This window comes from Daphnia pulicaria, chromosome 8 (genome assembly GCF_021234035.1).
Source record: "Daphnia pulicaria isolate SC F1-1A chromosome 8, SC_F0-13Bv2, whole genome shotgun sequence".
Lineage (NCBI taxonomy): Eukaryota > Metazoa > Arthropoda > Branchiopoda > Diplostraca > Daphniidae > Daphnia > Daphnia pulicaria.
In genome coordinates this window covers 9,988,085-10,008,013 of record NC_060920.1, presented here as the reverse complement: position 1 = coordinate 10,008,013, position 19,929 = coordinate 9,988,085, and the positions used below count along the sequence as shown (strand labels likewise).

Genomic DNA, 19,929 nt, shown 5'->3' with positions numbered 1-19,929 from the left:
CTATTGGGCACGTTTTCGGTACATTGTCTAACGCGAAGTATAAAAAGAACGTACGTGATAATGAACAAAAACAAGAAATCAACTTGGTTTTGGATAGCGTTCATTATAAAATGTACACTGATTTACAGAACCTATAGCAACTATGTTAACACTCAGCAAACAATAACAAATAGGATGGCCAAATAGCAAATACATGAAATCTATACCAAGAAAGAAAGACGCATCTTAAAGGTATCATGTAAGAAATAAAGCTTATAAATGTATCAATGCAATCTAAAATCTTTGCGCATTCAACAAGGAAATATTGACAATTGAACATGCACGAAATGCTATATACGCTTGGTGACCGGTGAGTCGAGTGAATGGATTAATTCCATTACTATTCCAAGCTATATAAGTCTGAGAGTACTTCGCTTTTTGGGACAACACTGAAAAATTTTGAATTAGAATTGGTCTGAAAAAATAAAATAAACGTAGTATTTTTTAAAACTCTAAGTTATATAATCATTACGAACAATAGCATTAATCCACCAAAATAATTGACGAAAAAAAAAAACATTTCTTTACCATCACTTTCAATCAAACCTAAAAAAGGTGCATGATTTATGACACATTTGCTTCTTTTTCATGTATAGTAGAAATTTTTTTCCTAGTGTTCTCCAACTCACTCAGCAGAAGGTTGTTATCCTTGAATTAAAGAAAATGGAATTGAAATTCCAAATTTAGACTAAAAAGTTGAGATACTCGCTTGCACGATGAAAGAAAGAAATGCGTCGGATTCATATTTACCCGTTCTTAATAAATCCATAATAATCAACCGCGCACCTGTACACATTTACCTTTCGTAGTTTCTCCTGTTTTATCTCGCTTAGTTTAATGGTTTCGGACAACTGGTGACGAAGCGAGGCAATCGTATTCTCTAGCGACTCAACTTTTTTGAGTAAATTACACTCGCTAGATGATGGGTTCGCCGACGAAGATGAACTACGATGGGATGAGCTGCCGAATTGTTCCTTGTCGCAGTAGACATCGTGAATTGCCTAGGATATTAAAACCAGTAAAAAAAAAGTGCCGAATAAAAAGATATTTTTTCATTTACCGCAAAATAATCCTTCAATTGTCGAGCGTCGTGCAGGTAGCTCATTCCAACGTCGAGACAAACCAAAATTTCTTGTAGGCGACCTTGTTGACACTGAAACTTTTGACGTAAACTCTGTAGTTCACCTAGTTGACTTTTGGCTAACGGGAAGATTCAATTAAAATGAGAAATAATTTCATTTGCTTTCGCTATACAAACCTTTGCCCTGCATTTGTTCTCCGCTTCTTCTTAGCTGCTCAATTTCAGCCTGAGCTGATTTGGAACCAGTAACCGCCTTATAATATTATCAAAATGATAACATGAGTTAGTTCTAATCAAATGTTTTCCATTATTTGCGATGTACCTCTTGCAATTTACAGTGAAGTTTAACGATTTCCGTTTGGCTCTCCAAAAGTTTTTTCTTTACATCCGCTAACTGCTGTTTTAATTCGATTTGCGTTTTGTCATGTTGTTGCATTTGCTGGACCAGTTTTTGCAACTTTTCATCCTTAATGAGAAAAATGAGGCACGTCAGCATCCCTTGCCAAATGTTGTAGTTGAAATGAATTTAATTAAATACTTTTGTTTTGATAATATTATCTCTGCGTTCTAGTTCTTCTTGAAGCTCTTTTGTTTCGTGACGGACCGAAGTCAAACACGTTGTTAAGCGCGTAGCTTCAGATTGTTGACCAAGTGAATTCAGTCTAAGACTCTCCACCTCTTTCTGCAATCTAAAATAGAACCGGTCCGAGTAACCGAGTTGTTTAATTTAGCTTGAAATTCAATTAAATACCCATTGACAGATTTCTTCAGAATGGCTGTTTCTCCTCTCAGCTTGAGATTAACTTGTTTTTCGGCACTCAGTTGCATCTCATGCCTTGTTTGGAAGGACTTTTGATCTGATTCAAACTTTTCCGTCGCCAACTTCAGCGCCGCTTCCAAGCCAGCCACTTTCTTTTTTAGCTGAGCCTTTTCGTCTTCAGATGTCCTAAGACTTGCATCAAATTCCTCGCGCAGGCGTGCTTCACGTTGGTTTCGTTCTACCGTCAAACGGCCTTCCATCAAATCCATTTCTCTTTGAGTGTTAATCAGAAAATTTGTAAATTTTCAATTTAATTCGTAAATCACACAGCGAAAAGATTTTATACTTGATGTGCTCGATTTTCAATTGCTCGATTGTGGATTCAAGAGATTGGTGGTGGCGATACTCGGAAGCCAATTTGCTGTGATGGGCCTCTTCAAGTCGCCGTCGTTCATTATCTCCATCTAGTCGCAGTTGCATCATTTGCTGATGACTCTGCTCCACTTGCTGAGCTAACTTCTTTTCCAGTTCCTGAGTACACGCAAACAGAGCGATTTAGTATTCTTAACCACATTCTAATTCTATATTCATAAATATAGTATTAAACCTGGATTTTGTCAATAGCGCGATCAAATTGATCGTTGTGTCGACTTTCGGCCGCATACGTTTTCTGGCTGCATTCTTGTTCAACAGCTTTGACCTGTAACTCGGCCTGACGCTTGACTTCTTCAAGCTGACGGATGAGATTGTCCAACTTTTTGCCGCGGTCATCCCAATCGGCGCGCAACACTAGGCACTCGAGGTTGAGCTCGCTCTCCTCTAGCCTCATCCGGCTAGAAGAGGGTAGATGCTGAGTCGCCTTGGCGTTTTCGTCACCCAGTCGCCACAAGCAAATCGAGCCATCCTCACAGCAACTCATCAACATTTGGCCATCAAGTCCCAAAGTTGTTTCTGAAATCTACAAGAAAGAAGTTGCTTTACTTGCAGAAGCCAGACAAACTGTCAATCAATTTGCCTGTGTAATGGCTCCATATTGAGTGAAGTGTTCTTGATAATCTGAGCGACTGTTGATTGGATACTTGTAGGCTCGCAAACCTCCCATCCGTGTTCCAACGAGGATAATTTGTTCTCGAGACAAGTAATAAAGGGAAGTGGCTGAAAGTTCTGCAGCACGAAGGCGACACACTACCTGTATAAATCCACAGAAAACACGTTGGGTTATTGTTTTCATTTCACAGTTAAAAAAAAAAAAAAAAAGTTTATGTTATACCTGCCCATCTTCGGCGACTTCAACGACTTCGCCGTCGACAGAGGCAACAATAAGATGGCCATTGGAAAGGACAGCCAGGTCGATTAGATTGATTCCGTTTGGTTTCACCTGCATCAGCACTTCGTGACTCGTCGAGTCCCATACGCAGAGTAGACCGTCTGCTCCGCAAGAGTAAATTCGCTGGCCATCTTCACTCCAGACAATTTGATTGATCTAAATTTAAAATTGAATTTAACCATTTTAATATGAAGAATCAAACAAATAGATATGATATTACGTCTCCTTTGTGAGCCATTAGTGGCGAAGACGTCTCGAATGTGATGAAATTGATCAGTTGCAACGTCGAACCGCGAGTGACGGCTATATAATTTCCACCAGAGTTGAAGGCTAGTTTACGACATCCAGCCAAGATAACTTCGCGCACTAAATGAAAGCGGTCTACTAAGACGGAGAAGACCTGGAGCGAGTCGGATGTTGTGATTGCAACATAATGCCCCATTGGATGTAGACTCGCTGAAAGTATGTCTTCATCCAGAAGTTTACTAAACTGGATCTGTTCTGCTGCCACATTCCACAAAAAGAGAAATCGATCCTGGCCCACAGACACTGCATATGGACGCCAGACAGCCGTCGACAACGACCTAATTTCTCCGCTATGCGCTAAGCTGATAATGTTCTCCATTTTGGCTGGGTCACTCTAAAATTAAAAAAAACACTCAATATGAATAATTATTACTAAAAAAAAATTGATAAAACCAAACCTCGGATGATGGATGGTGACTCAATTCGGCGAACCATATTTGCCCTCGCAAAGCGACAGCGATAAACTTTTTTCCGTGACGTGCTAGAGCAGTTAACGAACACCTTCCCTTATCCATAAGGCTACAGGTAATATCATTCACGAATGAGCTACGTCCAATTTCGATGGAGAGATCCGTCGTTGAGGAATCGGCTGAATTCAGCTCGCCAGGTGAGAGAACGGCAGCAGTGTTATAAACTGTTCCCTTGCTATCCCGTGCTTCACTGACAGTCAATAGACTATGTCCAGTCAAATGGCAAATTTGATTCAAACCAAGTGGGCACACAGCGCTAATCATTTGCTGTTCAGCATCTGCATCCCTTTTAGCGCTATCCGCTCTTGAGTGTGAAAATATGAAAATTAATGAACTGGACTGTAAATGGATCAACGAAGCAATCACCTGTCGTGATGATGAACGCGCCCAGCTCGAGGATCGTTGGCATCTAGCGGAATCTGCGTCACAATGTCTGACTCTTCAATAATCAGAATTTGTCCAGTCTTGGTACCCAAAGCTATTCGTGAAGTAGAAATCCAAGAATGGCAAGTAATAAAATGTCCAGCCAACTTGGGTTTCATTCCACTTTCCATTCCTTGATCAAATTAATCAGAAAACAACAATCAAATCGAGAGTTAATGCATGCAATAAAAAAGGAAAAATACCGTCGGGAGTGAGCCGGTAGAAACGTAGCGATCCACCGTAGACCACCACCAACGAATGCACGTCCATAGGATTGAACGATAACTAAAGTTAAGAAAAAAAAAGAAGAAATTCTTTATTTTTATTTTTCCATTTAAAGGAATGTCATTTGCGCTTTTTTTGTCAGCAGTCAATTCGGCGCTTCGTAATAATCGAGCACGCTATAAAAAAAAAGGGGGCGCCTTAACCTAATAACGCGCTCGCTTTTCTCGAGCCGTTTGATCGATACTCGCGACACACAAGAGCAGCGGAATAAAGAGATGTCACCATGTCATACAAGACATCAATAGGACCAATGCTGCAGCAGTTACCGTGGGTCTCTATTGCTCAGCCCCATGCAATGGGAAACTTGGAATAGAGAAACACGCGAGTTTCGAGTCAGTACTTATTGGCTTGTTTTGTTTTTCTACTTTTGTTTTCCTTCGGGGCGAAATTGAGCTAGAAAAAACTCCGGGTAGTAGTGAACTGAATAAATTTGTTATTTTGCAGTACTTGTGGGTTAATTGAAGGAAGGCTGGCCGATCCGAGGCTGATGGAAGCAAGAGTTTTGCCCGTACGCCACAGGTAGACCGTGATGGAGTAGCTGTTCTGGTGATGGGTAGTGGTGTTGGTGAGGTTTAGGGTGGAAGATAGAGGCAATTCAGTTGCATGATTGTGATCCTTTGGGGGTTGCTCAGGCAGGAGAGTGGCCAATAGTTTGCCATCGGCGGAAAATGCCAAAGCCACGGGCTCTTCGTGATGATGCGATGCGATGTGGATCGGAATGGCTTTCCGTCGGCGAGTGGGCATCATCTCGTAAACCACTAGGTTACTCTTCGGTCCTACTTCCAGAGTGGCCATCACCTGACTTGATTATCGTTATTCTTGTATTATTGAAATCTCTAGATGAAAACAAGAATTCAAACAAACGTCATTTTATCCTTACGAGTCGGGGCTGAGTGCGAAAGCTGCCGTGGCCATGGTACTGTTGCGCGGAGGCAAGAACGTCTGTGTTTGATTCATCCAGTTATACATGACGACAACTCGCCCTGATATGTAAATCATCTGATGGTTGTCCAACAGCGCCACGGATCCCGTGCAAGGAGCCAATAGCCGCAAAGGGCTGGCTGCAAACTCGAGATGCATTTTTGTATGAGATCCTTGTCGGACGAATGATTCACTACAAATACAAACAATACATAAACTTAACTGTGCTACATGTCATACAGTAATCGAAATATAATTACGGCAACGATAAGAAATGATCGAAATTTTTACCAGTCAATAAGACGAGTTCGATGCCATTCAGCAGAAGAGATAATATGTGGAAGATTGAAAAGCGAAACTTCCGGTAAGGAAACTGGTTTGCTTCCGCTGCAATCGTGAAGTCCCGCAGTCGTTCAATTTCAACAGTCGACTGTCAGTTGGATTCAAGGATTATATCGCGAGTGAAACGAAACTAACGATCAAGCCGCTGGTAACCATGACACCAGATCCAGTTGTGCACGTCTAACTTGGATGGATATGAAACAAATCCACTTGCACCGCTCAGTTACTAGATCCATTGATAAAAGGTAGGAGAAACATCGTAAAAGAGCTCGCCAAGGACGAGAAATCTTGCCACGTGACAAGCGACACTGTCATGAACTGCGCACATAATATCAATAATTTCAACTTGCTGCCAGTTTAAATGCATCGATCGATCTCTACCCAACTCTGCAACTATGATTTCGACAATGCTGCAGCATTTGTAAAGAAGGCCACTTGAAAGCAATATAAAACCTGTCATAAAACAAGGGGCGGAGACGACGGGGAGAAAATAGGGCGAAGCAGAACTTACTGTAAATAGGGGCACGAACTTCATGGGTGTGTTGGAAGTCATACGTTCACTTCAGGAGGGACTGTCATCACAGGAACATTCTTATCCTGCTCACCTGCGCAAACAAACGAGAACGTCACAAATCAAATCAAAGTTGATGCTAGAAATGGCATACCTGTAATTTGCACGCTTCACATCTGCAAAGGCAATTTGACACTAAAAGATGACATTTTTTAAAAACAGAATTGGAATTGCATTCAACCGTCAGATCCGTGTATTCTTATTTCCACATATGACAAACAGAAGATGAAGAATCATCGTCATCTATCACTCTCTTCAGCAAAAGATAGAAAAAGATATGGGACGATTTAAATTGAAAAAAAAAAATGGAATGAAAAACAAAATTTAATGAAAAAAAGGAAGTGAAAATTATTTCAAAGAACGTTTACATTACAAGGTTTGTTCCCCTAACATTTGGGTTTCATCCTTGATTTTTTTTTTCACAAATCTGGTGTTTATACTTTCAATTTATGGACACTTCCAAGGTGTTTCTTGTTATATCGATAACTGTGTCACCGAGGTTTGAAATAGCAACGAATGAAGAATTTTGTTTAGCTTGAAACAAATGATTTCAATTTTTTAAATTCTGAAATTTGTGTGTAAAATTCGATAAGAAAAAAAGAATTTAGAGGGGGGCCATAATAGGGAAGAAAAAGATATTGAACAATGAGAGTCGGAAAAATACTCCGCTAAGTTCCATATGTAATTTTTTTTTTTTAGTTGTTGGGTTGTGTTTTTATCTCTAATGGTACTGTCATCTAGACAAAACCAAAATTTTTAGTACGAATGGCTAGGAGAAGTTTGTTACGCAAGATCGTCCTCGAGGAGTACAGCGGAACGTAAAGTCTCGAAATGCAAGTATTCGCCGTAGGTAGATGGACATCATCGGCTGGACGAATGGTCACCGTTGGCATGGGCTGGAAACCTTCCTCGGAGGCAGGCAATGCCGGCGATCCCGTCCAAAAGTAGACTAGGTCTTGCCGCTCTTGAGTCGTCATCTTCTCGACGATAGACCAGAGCCAGCGTTTAAAGCGCAAAAGACGCTCGGGCGGCTCTCCGGATTCGTCGTTGAAACTTGTATACGAAATGAGCGTCTGTACACGGATCTCGCCTGTGCCGTTCAGTAGAAGTCGCAGATCCTCGGATGTTAATCCTTCCAAGGCATTTTGAGGCAACACGTCGAAAATGCCCAAACGAATAGACTCCATGGCTTTGGCTTGCGTCCTAACCATTCGGTATTGAGCGTAACGCCTCACATAACTGTGAATGTTCTGAGAGGTGACTTCTATGTCTTTTCCACCAGGAATCAGCTCCACAAATCCCGATCCTTCGTCAGGACTAAGGTCAATGCTGAATGTCAAATCCAATCCACTAAGGTCTTTTGTTTCGGCATCAACGACCAGCTGACGGAAGGATTCGTAAACGACGGGATCGAAAAAGGCCAGATCATGGAACCGGATGGGACGACCAAGGATTGCCTTGAGTACGTGACGATTCAATGCAATAGGGCATAATTCGTTCTGGAGGAGACACAGGCCCATCAGGCGACCAACGTTACGGAATGCGTTGAGTCGCTCGGTAGAAGCTTTGCCTTGACGAGGGCTGTAGAAACCTTGTTTGCCAGGGCAATAAAAGAGTGGAGCCGTATCGTCCTCCTCGACACCATCGTCAGCGTCAGAACCGGTCGACGTTCCAGCTGTGGCGGTGGTGGGGTTTTTCCTGCTGCCAAGATTGAACAAAAGATCCATTTCCAAAATGGCTTCCGACGATAGCTCTCTGCCTTGTGCTAACTGACTTTGACCTGATAAGAGAAAAACATGTAGTTAATATCACGTCTAAGACATTTAAGTTTCTTTCTCTTTATTCTTACCTAGAATGACGGCGACGGCTTCGTTGACCCTTTGTTCTAACGAGTCTTCTGACGCCAAAAGCATAAGCAATTGAGCAGGTGAGAGTTCCAAAAGCATGCCGGTAATTTTGGCTGCTAGGGTGGGCCTTAGAGCGGCCACTCGAGGATACAGTCTTTCTCCCAACTGAATTACGTGTGGTGAGAGGTGATCGTTGTTGGTGGTAGGAATTTCGCCATCGGGTTGGAAAGGACGGGCATCATAGTTCAAGGTCCGAAGACGAGCATCGCGAACTTGTGACAGACGGGGTGGACCGTGACGTCGTGACTGATCTCCTGAGATGGAGCTGCGATTTCGACGACGTGCCTATACAATAAATTAACTCATTAATAAAAATATCCCAAGCAAGCTGAAAATCAGATGAAAAATACAATGAAGATAAACAAACAAATTATTACCATTCCTGATTGAGACTGAGAAGCTTTTGATCCAGCTCCAACTTGGGCAGCGTCCAGATTTGGCAATTTTTCTTGCGAGAGAATGGCTTCAGCAATGGCCGTATAGAAGCTGCGGGCTACTCCAGATCCTTCGCCTGGCTCGTCTTTGAACGTTACTTTAACTCTACTAACGGCCAGTGGAGGTTGCGTGGCCGTTGCACGTCTGCAATGGGTGTTGTATTGCGTATTGAGTTCTTTGAATGTTTGCGTAATGAGCATTCCGCGTTCACGATCCATTTTAAACAGTGTCAAGTCACGCTGCTGCATGTTCCTCAGGCGCTCCATTTCGCGACGGAAACGAGCTTCTTTGACTGGGAATCCACCGAGCTCCGCAATGACCGATCCAGCTTCCGTTCCAACATCGTCAATAAAAACGCGACCAAACAAGTCTAATGTCAACCTCCAGCGCCCCAACAGCAAATCACTTGAAATTAACTGGCTCACATTCGGCGTGGAATTTTTACCCATCCAAAAGCTAGAAGCGGATGGTGCTGTTTCTTCCGTTTTCTCTCTCGGTACGGTAGACGGAGTACTGCCTGCGGTACTTGTGCCTGCAGGGGCATTGTCTCTCACGGTGCCAGTCCGAACGATAACGCTCTGAGCAGTGGCAGCAGCCCGTCGGGGTGACACAATGACGCTGCTGGCCACACTTGGACTGACACGGGCTACTTCGATCACTTCAGCGAATTCCGAATCTTTCAAAGACAAATTCTGAGGAGTTTCCTGGATGACTTCAGAGGTTGAATGAGGTGGAGGAAGTGTTGGTTGTTGTGGATTCAATGGGGTCGCCACTAGAGGTGGAACTGGAGCTTGAGTTGGATCGGTTTGTACCTCCGGTGTCCTTGTGGACAGTCCTAAACGAGTAGGTATAACTTCAAGAGGATTGGTCGAGCCAGGTGGATGATTGCCTGATGGCTGGATCGTGATGGGTTGGCGAGGAGCGCCAAAAAGTTCTTCGCGGCGAGCAGATGGTTGCAGAAGATGCGGTTGGTCCGCCAGAGGCAACGCTTCAATCATCGGTAGAGCAAACGGATCCGGCTGTGGGCATCCCAAACACAACGTCGACTCGGAGCGACGGAAGAATGGATGTTTGCGACCACTTTGTCGGACTACAGCTTCTTCTTCGCCACCAACAGATTCGGTGTCCATGGCTCCCCCGGTTTCTTCATCCATATCAGCATTTTCGTTTTCGTCCTGTAAATCCCATTTTGCAATTTTAGAAAATGTTTAAAAAAAAACTACAATTAATTCATTAAGACTTAATGTTATCTTACCGGTTCGTTAAACATGTCAGCGATGTACTCTTCACCACTACCATTATCACCGTACGGATTGGATTCATTTCCCGACCGCATGTAATAAATAAGGGCATCGAATACATAGGCAATGTGCTTCAATGACGAGACGTCAATGACGGGCAAGGTGTCGGAATGCTCGCCATTGTGAGCCCGCATAAGTGAAAGGCAATAATTCAAAAATTCGCGCCTTCCCGTCAAGGGATCCGGCACTTCGTTGCCCCGTTCTCCGCCAGCACCACCGGCCTGTCCTCTACGGCCGTCATAAGTTCCAGGTGCAGCTCCCGAACCAGCTAGTGCAGAGGCTGCCGAACTTGAAGATGCGGCCGTTCGAGAGGAAGGTAAAACTGAACTAGCAGTAACCATTCTAACCAAAGTAAAATGAATTAGATGCTCATTAATCGGAACTAAAAAAAAACAAAACAAAAAAAAAAAAACAAATCAATACCTTGACAGCGGTGTTCTTCCATACAAAGTAATATGGTTTGAAGGTGTTCCGTTCGGTGTAGAAGCGTTGGATAAAGCAACTCCAAAGCGTAGCTGAGCTTCGGTCGAGTCCATGACGTTGACCAGCCAATCCCAGACTGGCTTCAACCTGAATTCCAAAAATTGTTGCAGCTGAATGGACTCTTGGTTGGTGATGTCTAAATTTCGCGAAAGGGTGGGAGCAAGTGCCGGATAATCCAAAAGCATCGTGAGCAGGTCTGCAATCTGACGAACGACCAATCCAAAAGCCCGAGCTAAACCGCTTGCTGTAGTAGCCATGGAAAAGGGTTCCGGTACCACGGGAAGAGTAGCTGTGGCGGCGGCAATTGCAGCAGCAGCCGCAGATCGGCGAAGAGAAGTAGGTTCTAAGTACATCAAATTGGTGGTTGAACCACCGACAGCGTTTCCACTACCGACGGCCCCATTGGCGCCAGCGCCACGTACGGCATTGTTCTCTCGATGGCGAATGGCCCACATCATCGATTGCGGAGCCATGCCAGAGGTACCACGGACAGGGGCAGCAGCAGTGGCGGGTACGGCAGACGAAGGGTTATTATTGCGGCGTTCCAGTTGTTCGTCCGAGAACGCAAATTCCTCCGTATCTTGTTCGTCCGTTTCACCACCGTCCGATTCATCCTCTTCTTGACCAGTTGAATCGCCAGATTCATCATCAGAGAATAACGCCAAGGACGCCATGGCCGCATCGGAACCGGCTGTAGCTCCTGTCTGCACACTACGTTGGACCGAATTGTTGTCCTACAAAAATTCAAACAAAGTAATACGAAATTAAATAAAAAATCCGTTCATTGCTCAACTTTTAAACACGTACCTGAGTGTGAGTGCTTTGATTATCGTTATCATGTTCGTGCTCGTTGTCATCCGAGTCGCTTTCGGTCTCTGCTAGGAGGTCCAGCTCCATATCCGATTCACCACCAGCATTTCCACCATCTCGTCGACCAGTTCCATCCCCACCGCGACCATTGCCTTCGGCATCTTCGTGTTCTGAATTGTCCGCTTCAGCATCGCCGTCACCTTCTCCATCGCCTTCATCACCTTCGATGGTGTCTAGTTCTTCAGACTCCATACGGCGAGTGGTGGCACGACCACCACCTGCAGCGCTGGAACCAGCACCGAGCGATCCAGTTGGTAAAGAAGAGCCGTCCGCGTGTTCTTCGTCGGCTGCTCGGGGTGTTAGCGGTTGTAAGGGATCGACGGAAAAGAGTTCCTCGCTTCCATGAATAGCGTCGGCGTTGGAAGTCACCAACGGAAATGGGACAGTTGGACGGGCGACACCTAACCGGACGGGTACGATCAGGGCATCAGCTGCTTCGCACAGTTCTTCAATGGCCAGATTAATAAGAGCCTGGAATACTCGCTTGCATTTCATCAACGGCTGTGACGTAACACTGGCACTGGAAGCATTATTCTTCTTCTTTCCAGACTGAGGAGCGATCTCAACGCTAAAAACGACAAAGACCCGGACGACCGAGCGCACGAATCGCCTAGCAGCAAGACGAGCTTCCTGTTGTCTCGACCACCAAGTCTTGTTCTCCATTTCCGCGATGAGCGTAGTCAAAAGGCTGTCCAGCATTTCAACCGAACATTTGACTAACATGCAGTGAGTAAATTTGTCCAATAAAGTGGTCCCACTTTGGCTTTGAAGATATGCTTGATCTTCGGCGATGGTACTGGAACCGGCAACTGTTTCCTCTTTGTAGCCAGAGAGCAACATGGCTTTAACTGATGACCAATCATTTAATAGTCTATCCAATGCCATTCGGGAGAATCTCGGTGGTTCCAGATCGTGTTCAGGCATATCTGGTTCCAGTTCAGATGTTAAAACTTTTCTCGAAGCGGCGATTCCAGTCGATCGGGAACGGGCGGGTCTGTACTGTCGTTGTTCAGCCGACTGACGACCGACTGTCTGTACAAGGAAAAGCAGTATGTTCTCTCCTTTACTATTGGGTATGTTCACCAGATCCGTCTCGTGGACCAAGCGGCAGAGTAATTCGAATCGAAGTTTTTGATTGCCTACAAATCAAGATATAGAGTTAATAATCAAACACTTTAGTCAAAATAACAACGAAATGAATTACCGGCAACCAAAGCCTTGCATTTACACTTTTCCCAGCAGTCACAATAAGCGGTGGGCGATGTGCGCTTGAGCTTGCAATCGTGACCCTTGTGACATACGCGGGCGCACTCGGTACAACAGCAAAGGGATCCCGTAAGGCCGCATGTTCGGCATTCGAAGATATCCTGATTAATGTGTTCGGCTCCGGTCCAAGTGAAACTGCACGTGTCGTTGCTACAGAGAACATGGAGCGGTGAGTCATCCGGGCTGCAGCCATTCTTGCCCAATGGAAAAATGAAACTCTGCAACAGCTTTTTCTGAGCGTCCACTTCCGTTGTAATCTGTCGGAATAATCTAGTTGCCACATCTAGCAAAAGTAATGCTGCGGGGTAGGCACGAACGGCAACCGCTTGCATGAACGGTGTGTGACCTTGAGCGTCACGCGCGGAAAGGAGTGTCTGTAGATGAGGGTTCAGAGCTGGACTCTCGGTGATGGCCTTCAACGCGGCCAAGGAATTGGCACGTCGTTCAACAGGGTCAGAAACGGCAGCAGCCGCCATTTTGGAGGAGCCACATGCGCCGGCACTGCTCGAGCCAGCTTGATCGTCATCGCCGTGATTGGACGATTCCAAAGACATTGGTTCCGGTGGCCAATTGAGCGTCGGAATAGAAATGTTTTCTTCGACTACGGAACTACTACTGGGAACTCCCGAATCGGCTGTGGAACTTTCCGATGGTCGAGCAACAGCAGCACGCCTCATCATCTCTCTGAGACTTACAGCCCGGGAGGAAGTGCTCAAACCCACCGGAAGGGGATCTAGAGGATCAGCGATGGAGTTGGCGACGGGTGCTACATTTCGCTCGTCTTGAACGTCCGCATCTTTGTTTGAAGTTGGTGAGCACATGGATACGCAAGCGTGGATTACGTTTCGACCACCATCACAGCGTTCGTTGACGATACTCTGGACGCCGGAAAGGCGATAGGCTTCTGAAGACGTTTCTAAGCAGTTCATGACGTGGCGAACGCCATCGATATCGCAGGCCAGCAACTTGGGCATTAATAATTGATTTTCGGTGACGAGTACGAGTAATATGGCTTGAGTCTTCTGTCCAGGACCAACCCCTTGCAGAGAGTGGGAACCGAAACCCAGGCAGCGCATTGGTGGCAAATCCAGCAAATGCGGATCACGAATAGAATCGAGACAGTCACGTGACAAAGGGTAGATTGTGCCATTTCCATCACGGAGCAGAGTCAAGGCGTCACCATCTCCTGTATTGAAGAGTCCAATGTTTCGTCCGACGTTGAGGCCCATGAACGAGGTATAGTCCGTTGGTATATTGGATTCATACTCGGCTTTTCCCGTGCTCAGATTGTAGATTGTGTACTTGAGCTGAGAGCCAACTTTGTTGACTGTGTGAATACCTTGTCCGTCTACTGAGAAGGCTAAAATCTGTCCGGGATCGGCCAACGTCACTCGTCGCGGGAGTCTTTGGAAACAATCAGGGATGCGGATAGATGAGCCCGATTTAACCACCTACAGAGTAAAAGAGTAACAGTAGATTAGGGAAATACCGTGGATTCAAATATTCACAATCGTCACTCACCTGCAATTCGTCTTTACGCAATAAACGACAATCTTGTAGAAGCGAAGCAGGATCTTCGCTGCCGCTATTTGCCGGCACAACTAAATCTTTAGCTTCCTTACCGCTGTAATCCTTGTTAGACGGAAAACGAACAGCAGCGTAGGCGCCGTCCACCTTGAGGACGCGGCCAATGGGCACATTCTTAACATCTTCGATGAAAATGACATCCTTTAACACCCATTCCTCTTCGTCGCCACGTTTATCTTCGCTATCGCCACGCGGAGCTGGTCTCTTGTGTTTCTTTTGTGAGCCTCCTGCCACGCTCCCCGTTTCGCTGCAAGTGCTGCTGGCTGGCGATGGAGGAGGAGGCATGTCAGGTTTTTCGACAACCGCCTCACGAGTGCTCGATGTTTTAGAGGTTTCGGCGTTACTACTGCTGCTACTTCCACTTGCAGCATTGCCACGTTTGCTGTCACTACTACCTCCGGGTGGAAGAGGTGGAGCTAGGCGGACCAACGGAGGGGGGCCTGGGACGATACGGAATCGACAAGTATCAGTCCAGCTCCATGCTGAACCTTGCAGCTGACCGACTTTCGGCACTCCATCGATGATTGAGAATCCAATGGCTCCAGCTTGATACATGGGACTACTTCTCATACACACCTGAAGAATACAATCAACCATTAGCTTAAAAAAATGATAACAAAGAAATAGCTATTTCGTTATTTACCTGTGCGCCAGTAACGATATCGGAACCGGAAGCTGAGCTGCTGTGGCTCTTTTTAGCTTTGGTTCGGTATTTGTCCCAAAGTTTACGGCGTTGGCCTGGTGGTAATACGCCCCACCAATAAATGGCTCCATTTTCTAGTCGAACAGCCGAGTAGAGTGAACAGGTGTCGAGTGAAACGATTTTTTCGCCGTGAAATTCAGAGGGGTGCTGGGCAGCATGTTCAAGTCTTGTGATACCGGGAACGTGAGCTACAGTTTCATCTAACCAGCTAGCTACTTTTCCCGATTCTGTTACCACAGTGCACCGTATGACGGATGCCGACAGCAGTACAATTTTTTCAGTATAAAGCCCCAGTGTAAGAGCTCGTGGGTGATGAGCGTGAGGGAAATCCAGGTGACGATAAGGCTCCGCGTCAGTCCATTTCCATGAGAGGATTTGACCAGATGTACTAAGTGCGATCAACTCAGAATACATTGCAGCAATGCTGGTGAAACGGGGAGACGGACCACTAGAGCCTCGTTCAGGCCAAAATTCAAGCTCGTCTGACAGACCTAGAGGGCTCTGTGTTTGATGTGGAGTGTCTTTCTTTTTGCTGCCATCCAGGTCACGTTCGTACCAAGTGTCTCGAAGCGCTGTTTCCAGCCAACGACGTGGTCCAAGATAATGTCGATCTCGCCAACGAAACATCCCAGATTCACGATCTGCTCCTCCTGTCCCTGCTCCACTACCACCACTTCCACCTCCTGTGAGACAGTTAATCAATTTTGCTACAATTATATTTCATAAGTTGTACCCGATAAAATAAAAAAATAAAATGAAAAGCAATATTGTTAATAAAAGACAACTACCTCGATCACTGCTGCGTTCTCGTTCGCCTTCCACGCTTCTTCCACGATTATTTCCGGATGGGCGGCTGCGAATGGTTGAATAACCAAACATGTCTTCTGAGAACATGGCGTCAGCGTCAATAATGACGGAAGGCCCTGCATGGTCAGAGTGTAGCCCTGCACCAGGATCGAGCAGAGAAATTAAGTCTTCGGGAACGTATGAATCCTGAGAATCGTCAACGTCTTCACTCTCATCATCGTCACGTGAAAGCAAATTGTTGACAGCTTGATTGACATCCAAGTTGGTTCTCTGCAACTCGCGAATAATAACGCTTCTGCTTTTTCCTTGCAGGACAACTTGGGCTTGTGAAACTAGTTCTTCAGGGACAAAGACAGGTCTAGAGCTGGCCATGATGACACCATGTCCCACTGCCCCGGAAGCCAAAAGTCCTGTTCCCCTAGATCCACTGTTGCTTGCACCCCTGAGACTGGAAGCTCTGAGCAACCTGCCTCTTTTGCAAGTCTGGCGACTAGGACCTGGGCCAGATCCCTTACCATCTTTCCCCCGGTTTGCTTCATTTTTGCTCAGATCTAAGCGATCCGGTAAAACATTGAAGGCAAGTCTGCACACCCTTCCATCCTCCAGCAGAAACACAATATGGGAAGGTCCCACTACACACTGCTGGACAGGGGAACGTAATGCACTGGTAAAACCAGAGTTGATGTGCCCAAAACGGTTGGTTTTATCAGCAAGTTCTTTAAGCCTGCAAAATTATAAGAGAAAATTTGCATTCAATATACTACATTCGTTAGAAATAAAGTTTTGCTGATCCCCGTACAAAAATGGGAATCGAAAAATGGTAGGTATTGGGAAATACGAAGGTGATGTGTTGGCAACAAACTTACCGATCCAATATCACTTCTTCTGTGGTGGGTAATGATTGCACGAGAAAATGAATATTTGATGATCCCGACATCATAAAGACAAAACTGATATGTAATTAAGAAACTCTCGAACAATTTTTCCTTTTTCTCATGGGTCTCTGTCTAGACCATCATGAGCAGGCTTAATAACGTCCAGCATGGAGTCTTCTCAATTCTCTCAATTTTTCTCTCTTGGAAACAGCGTTGCCACTTTGAATCCTTTGCTCGCGATTCGCTCGTGTTTTGTTCTAAATTTTCATTGTTCACAAAAAAGCTCGAATTTCGAAATAAAGTTAACAAAACGTTTTGTGTTCGATTATATGACGTTTTAATTTCATAAATTGCGAAATCTTTTGACTAATGAAACCTTTGATTCTCAAAATAAGAAAAAATGCTATGTTATCAATTTGACTTTTAAGTTTTCTATTCCTTTTATCTAACTCATACTTCTAGGTAGTGCACTACAAGAACCCATATATTGTCAAGGTTTTGGCAATCTCGATTTAAAATTACGTCATCTTTGCAACATTATCATATTACACCACCTATGTCTAGTTTTCCTACTGATGGGTTGGTATGGTAACGCCACATAGTGGCAATTTTTGAATAACGAATTCAAAATTTGGTAGCTCCAGTCCAGTTGCATAAATGTAAAAAACAACAAAATATAACTTGGAATATATGTATTAGAACAGATGTTAAATGATTTAGCAAACGAACTTGATTTTTAATATGGGAACGTGTAGGAAGAAATTAATTGGGGATTCAATCGATATGGCGATATTCCGCGATATTCCATGGATATGGGCTATTAGGCATTTTGTTATAATATACTTATACATTCAATATCAATAGATTCATTTAGTTTGTCTTCATGTAATGATTTTTCTGCCATATACGACGAAATCAAATCAGAAATCAAATATGCGACAAGTTTGCTTCCCCCTTGAAAACTTGATTCGCCGGAGGATGGAGCAACGATCGATGGATCGATAACCCATGACAAAAGGCCCTCTTCACACAGCACCTCAAAGATTTCTTGCATCAAACCTAGAGAAATCGTTCGAAATTAAATTAATATTGAATTCCGTTATCCGCTAGTGAGTCTAGACCTTTGGGATGTTGTAGCTTAGCGACCACAGTTTGTACAACAAATATCAGTTGCATTCCGCTGCTATCACTCTCGTCAATGTACCGTTTTAATATTGAACATGTCCAACGTTTCAAAATGGCATGGTTCAGTTTGCAATCTCCACTTTTATCTAGTTTTAAAAAATATAGATATTTAGACACATTACGTAAACTATTAACTTAAAATTGGGAAACTTACCTTCAATTGAATTATTTATAGCAGCAGTGGCCAATGCAAAAATCAAAGCAGAATAAAGCTCGTGTAAATCTCTATAAGGAGTTTTGCTCAAATCAACTTGTACTTCTATCCCTGCACATAAAATTGAAAAAGTGGTCCGTGAATTGAAATGTTCGGCAACCGCAAAAGCTTACCTTCTTTACTTTCATGCAGGGCTGCAGTGAAAAGATCCCGATTTGATAACAATTCGAGAGAAACCTTGTAGACATATTGTTGCTAATGAATAGGGAAAAAACGAAATAGGTTTAACTTGTTAACTCAAGTAGCGCAAAAGAAAAACAAAATACTTCTATCCAAATGAAGACAATTTCGTCCGATAATAAATGTCGAATAACAAACGCCAAATACTCCTGCATTTTGTACTGAAAATCTTGAGGTTCGCCACGGATGGGCAATCGTTTCTCCCATAAACTTTCCAATTTAAACACAGTTTGGAAGTGAATATCGCACTCGGATTTTCGGACGTTAGCCATGGCCAGTGTTTCGTTGTTTTCGAGTTGCTTCATAATGTCATCCTCGGCTCTGTGGATTGATTTCGTTAATTTCGCCAGGGACGACTTGATATCCCTTTTGAGATTACGAGAAATCCACTCTTTTTCTCGATTCTCGATTTCAATCATTCTAGATTCAAGCTCGATCAACAAATTGGCATAGTCTTTATTTTTCATTTGATGTTTCTAAATAAAAATAAAAAACAAACAAATAATTTGATTTCAAACTCAAATGAGTCTCATCTGTATAGCGCGATCTACCTGAAACCAGTTGCAAACTGTTTCTGTGGCCGCTGTCAATTGATTTCTGGCGGGGGCTGGGCTATTCAAAAGCATTCTCAATTCCGAAAGAAAAGTGTCGATTTTGGAACCAAAAGGTGACTGCTGTCCAATTGGAGTTGAGGTGGAAAATTCCTTCCTAAGATGTCCCATCATCTCTGTTTCCACATCCTGCGCACATTCCGCCAACACAACTAAGGAAGCTTGAATATCGTTTTTGAGTTCGACAGACTGAACCACGCTGTCCTTCTCGCGAGCCTCGATATCAGCAAGTTTCATGTCTAATTCGATCAAGGATTCGACGTAATTATTGTTTGGCAAATCTTCAGAAAAGGAATGAATCTTCCTGCAGATTGGACACTTGATTTCGGTATTTTGTTTAATTTCCTGTATGTTACGCAATATAAAGTAAACGTTAATTTTTGAAAATTTTAAATTATCGCTATGTTTATACTAACCGTGAGACATGATCGGCAGAACGTGTGGGCGCAAGGTAGAAACTTGGGTTCTCGATTTTCGCCATATTCTTTCAAACACATGCCGCACGTAATTAAAAAATTCGATTCAAACGATTCGCTGATGGACGACGAGTGTGACGACATTTTCTCCACGTGTCGATTTAACGATCGCAAGCCCCTGGAAGTCTACAGTGGTTTCTTTTGGATGGGTTTTCACACACACTGCAACAAAATAATAATCAAGTTAAGGATTGCACGACTGCTGATTTGATTTGGGTGTCTGGGCGAGAGAACAAGGGCACGACCTAACGGCACGGAAGACGAGAGAAGAAAACGGTCAAACACTTTGTTGGGGTAATAAACAAGTCGAATTGAAAGAGAAAAGAAAGAGGGAGAGGGTAAGAATCAAAGTCTTGATTGTGATTGGCTGTAGACATTAAAAGAAAACCCTTATTTGCCCCTACCTATCTCGAGCGTTTATTTTTTGTTACACGTGGAACTTCTCCAATAAAATTTAATGCCAGGGTGGAAAATATTACGCCAATGGCAATAAAATAATCGCTT

General features: G+C 44.0%; 3 protein-coding genes across 5 annotated transcripts; all 3 read right to left on the bottom strand.

Moving 5' to 3' along the window:
• Positions 1-83: 83 nt before the first annotated feature.
• LOC124310867 (cilia- and flagella-associated protein 57-like) lies at positions 84-6,372 on the bottom strand. Of its 2 annotated transcripts, XM_046774970.1 has the most exons (19): positions 5,904-6,372; positions 5,572-5,805; positions 5,139-5,493; positions 4,610-4,691; positions 4,350-4,539; positions 3,912-4,287; positions 3,428-3,847; positions 3,151-3,363; positions 2,896-3,069; positions 2,488-2,838; positions 2,227-2,411; positions 1,872-2,153; positions 1,659-1,809; positions 1,443-1,586; positions 1,298-1,373; positions 1,100-1,239; positions 840-1,040; positions 568-687; positions 84-454 (listed from the first exon to the last, which is right to left on the bottom strand). In XM_046774970.1, the coding sequence occupies exons 2-18, from the start codon at positions 5,769-5,771 to the stop codon at positions 604-606; spliced, it is 3,624 nt and encodes a 1,207-aa protein (XP_046630926.1). In that variant the 5' UTR covers positions 5,772-5,805; positions 5,904-6,372; the 3' UTR covers positions 84-454; positions 568-603. The 2 variants fall into 2 exon arrangements, with proteins under 2 accessions (XP_046630926.1, XP_046630925.1); XM_046774969.1 differs by having other exon boundaries at positions 84-687.
• A 328-nt stretch (positions 6,373-6,700) lies between these two features.
• LOC124310812 (E3 ubiquitin-protein ligase UBR5-like) lies at positions 6,701-16,958 on the bottom strand. Of its 2 annotated transcripts, none has more exons than XM_046774830.1 (11): positions 16,751-16,958; positions 15,866-16,608; positions 15,018-15,784; positions 14,309-14,950; positions 12,726-14,238; positions 11,459-12,660; positions 10,592-11,385; positions 10,123-10,510; positions 8,810-10,042; positions 8,375-8,717; positions 6,701-8,305 (listed from the first exon to the last, which is right to left on the bottom strand). In XM_046774830.1, the coding sequence occupies exons 1-11, from the start codon at positions 16,822-16,824 to the stop codon at positions 7,263-7,265; spliced, it is 8,742 nt and encodes a 2,913-aa protein (XP_046630786.1). In that variant the 5' UTR covers positions 16,825-16,958; the 3' UTR covers positions 6,701-7,262. The 2 variants fall into 2 exon arrangements, with proteins under 2 accessions (XP_046630786.1, XP_046630787.1); XM_046774831.1 differs by having other exon boundaries at positions 15,018-15,760; positions 16,751-16,957.
• Positions 16,959-17,436: 478 nt separating this feature from the next.
• Positions 17,437-19,706, bottom strand: LOC124311138. The gene is made up of 7 exons (XM_046775462.1): positions 19,366-19,706; positions 18,890-19,294; positions 18,425-18,814; positions 18,272-18,353; positions 18,099-18,209; positions 17,881-18,030; positions 17,437-17,818 (listed from the first exon to the last, which is right to left on the bottom strand). The coding sequence occupies exons 1-7, from the start codon at positions 19,507-19,509 to the stop codon at positions 17,592-17,594; spliced, it is 1,509 nt and encodes a 502-aa protein (XP_046631418.1). The 5' UTR covers positions 19,510-19,706; the 3' UTR covers positions 17,437-17,591.
• Positions 19,707-19,929: the final 223 nt, after the last annotated feature.

Coding starts and splice junctions, on each gene's coding strand:
- LOC124311138 (XM_046775462.1), bottom strand. CDS start 19,509: ATGTCGTCACACTCGTCGTCCATCAGCGAATCGTTTGAATCGAATTTT. Junction 18,815..18,889: donor CAGTTTGCAACTGGTTTCAG/GTAGATCGCGCT, acceptor ATTTTTATTTAG/AAACATCAAATGAAAAATAA. Junction 18,354..18,424: donor TTGTCTTCATTTGGATAGAA/GTATTTTGTTTT, acceptor CCTATTCATTAG/CAACAATATGTCTACAAGGT.
- LOC124310812 (XM_046774830.1), bottom strand. CDS start 16,824: ATGATGTCGGGATCATCAAATATTCATTTTCTCGTGCAATCATTACCC. Junction 16,609..16,750: donor GAAGAAGTGATATTGGATCG/GTAAGTTTGTTG, acceptor ATAATTTTGCAG/GCTTAAAGAACTTGCTGATA. Junction 8,306..8,374: donor AGCCGTCGCCGTCATTCTAG/GTAAGAATAAAG, acceptor TTCTCTTATCAG/GTCAAAGTCAGTTAGCACAA.
- LOC124310867 (XM_046774969.1), bottom strand. CDS start 5,771: ATGCATCTCGAGTTTGCAGCCAGCCCTTTGCGGCTATTGGCTCCTTGC. Junction 2,839..2,895: donor AATATGGAGCCATTACACAG/GCAAATTGATTG, acceptor TCTTTCTTGTAG/ATTTCAGAAACAACTTTGGG. Junction 1,810..1,871: donor CTGAAGAAATCTGTCAATGG/GTATTTAATTGA, acceptor GTTCTATTTTAG/ATTGCAGAAAGAGGTGGAGA.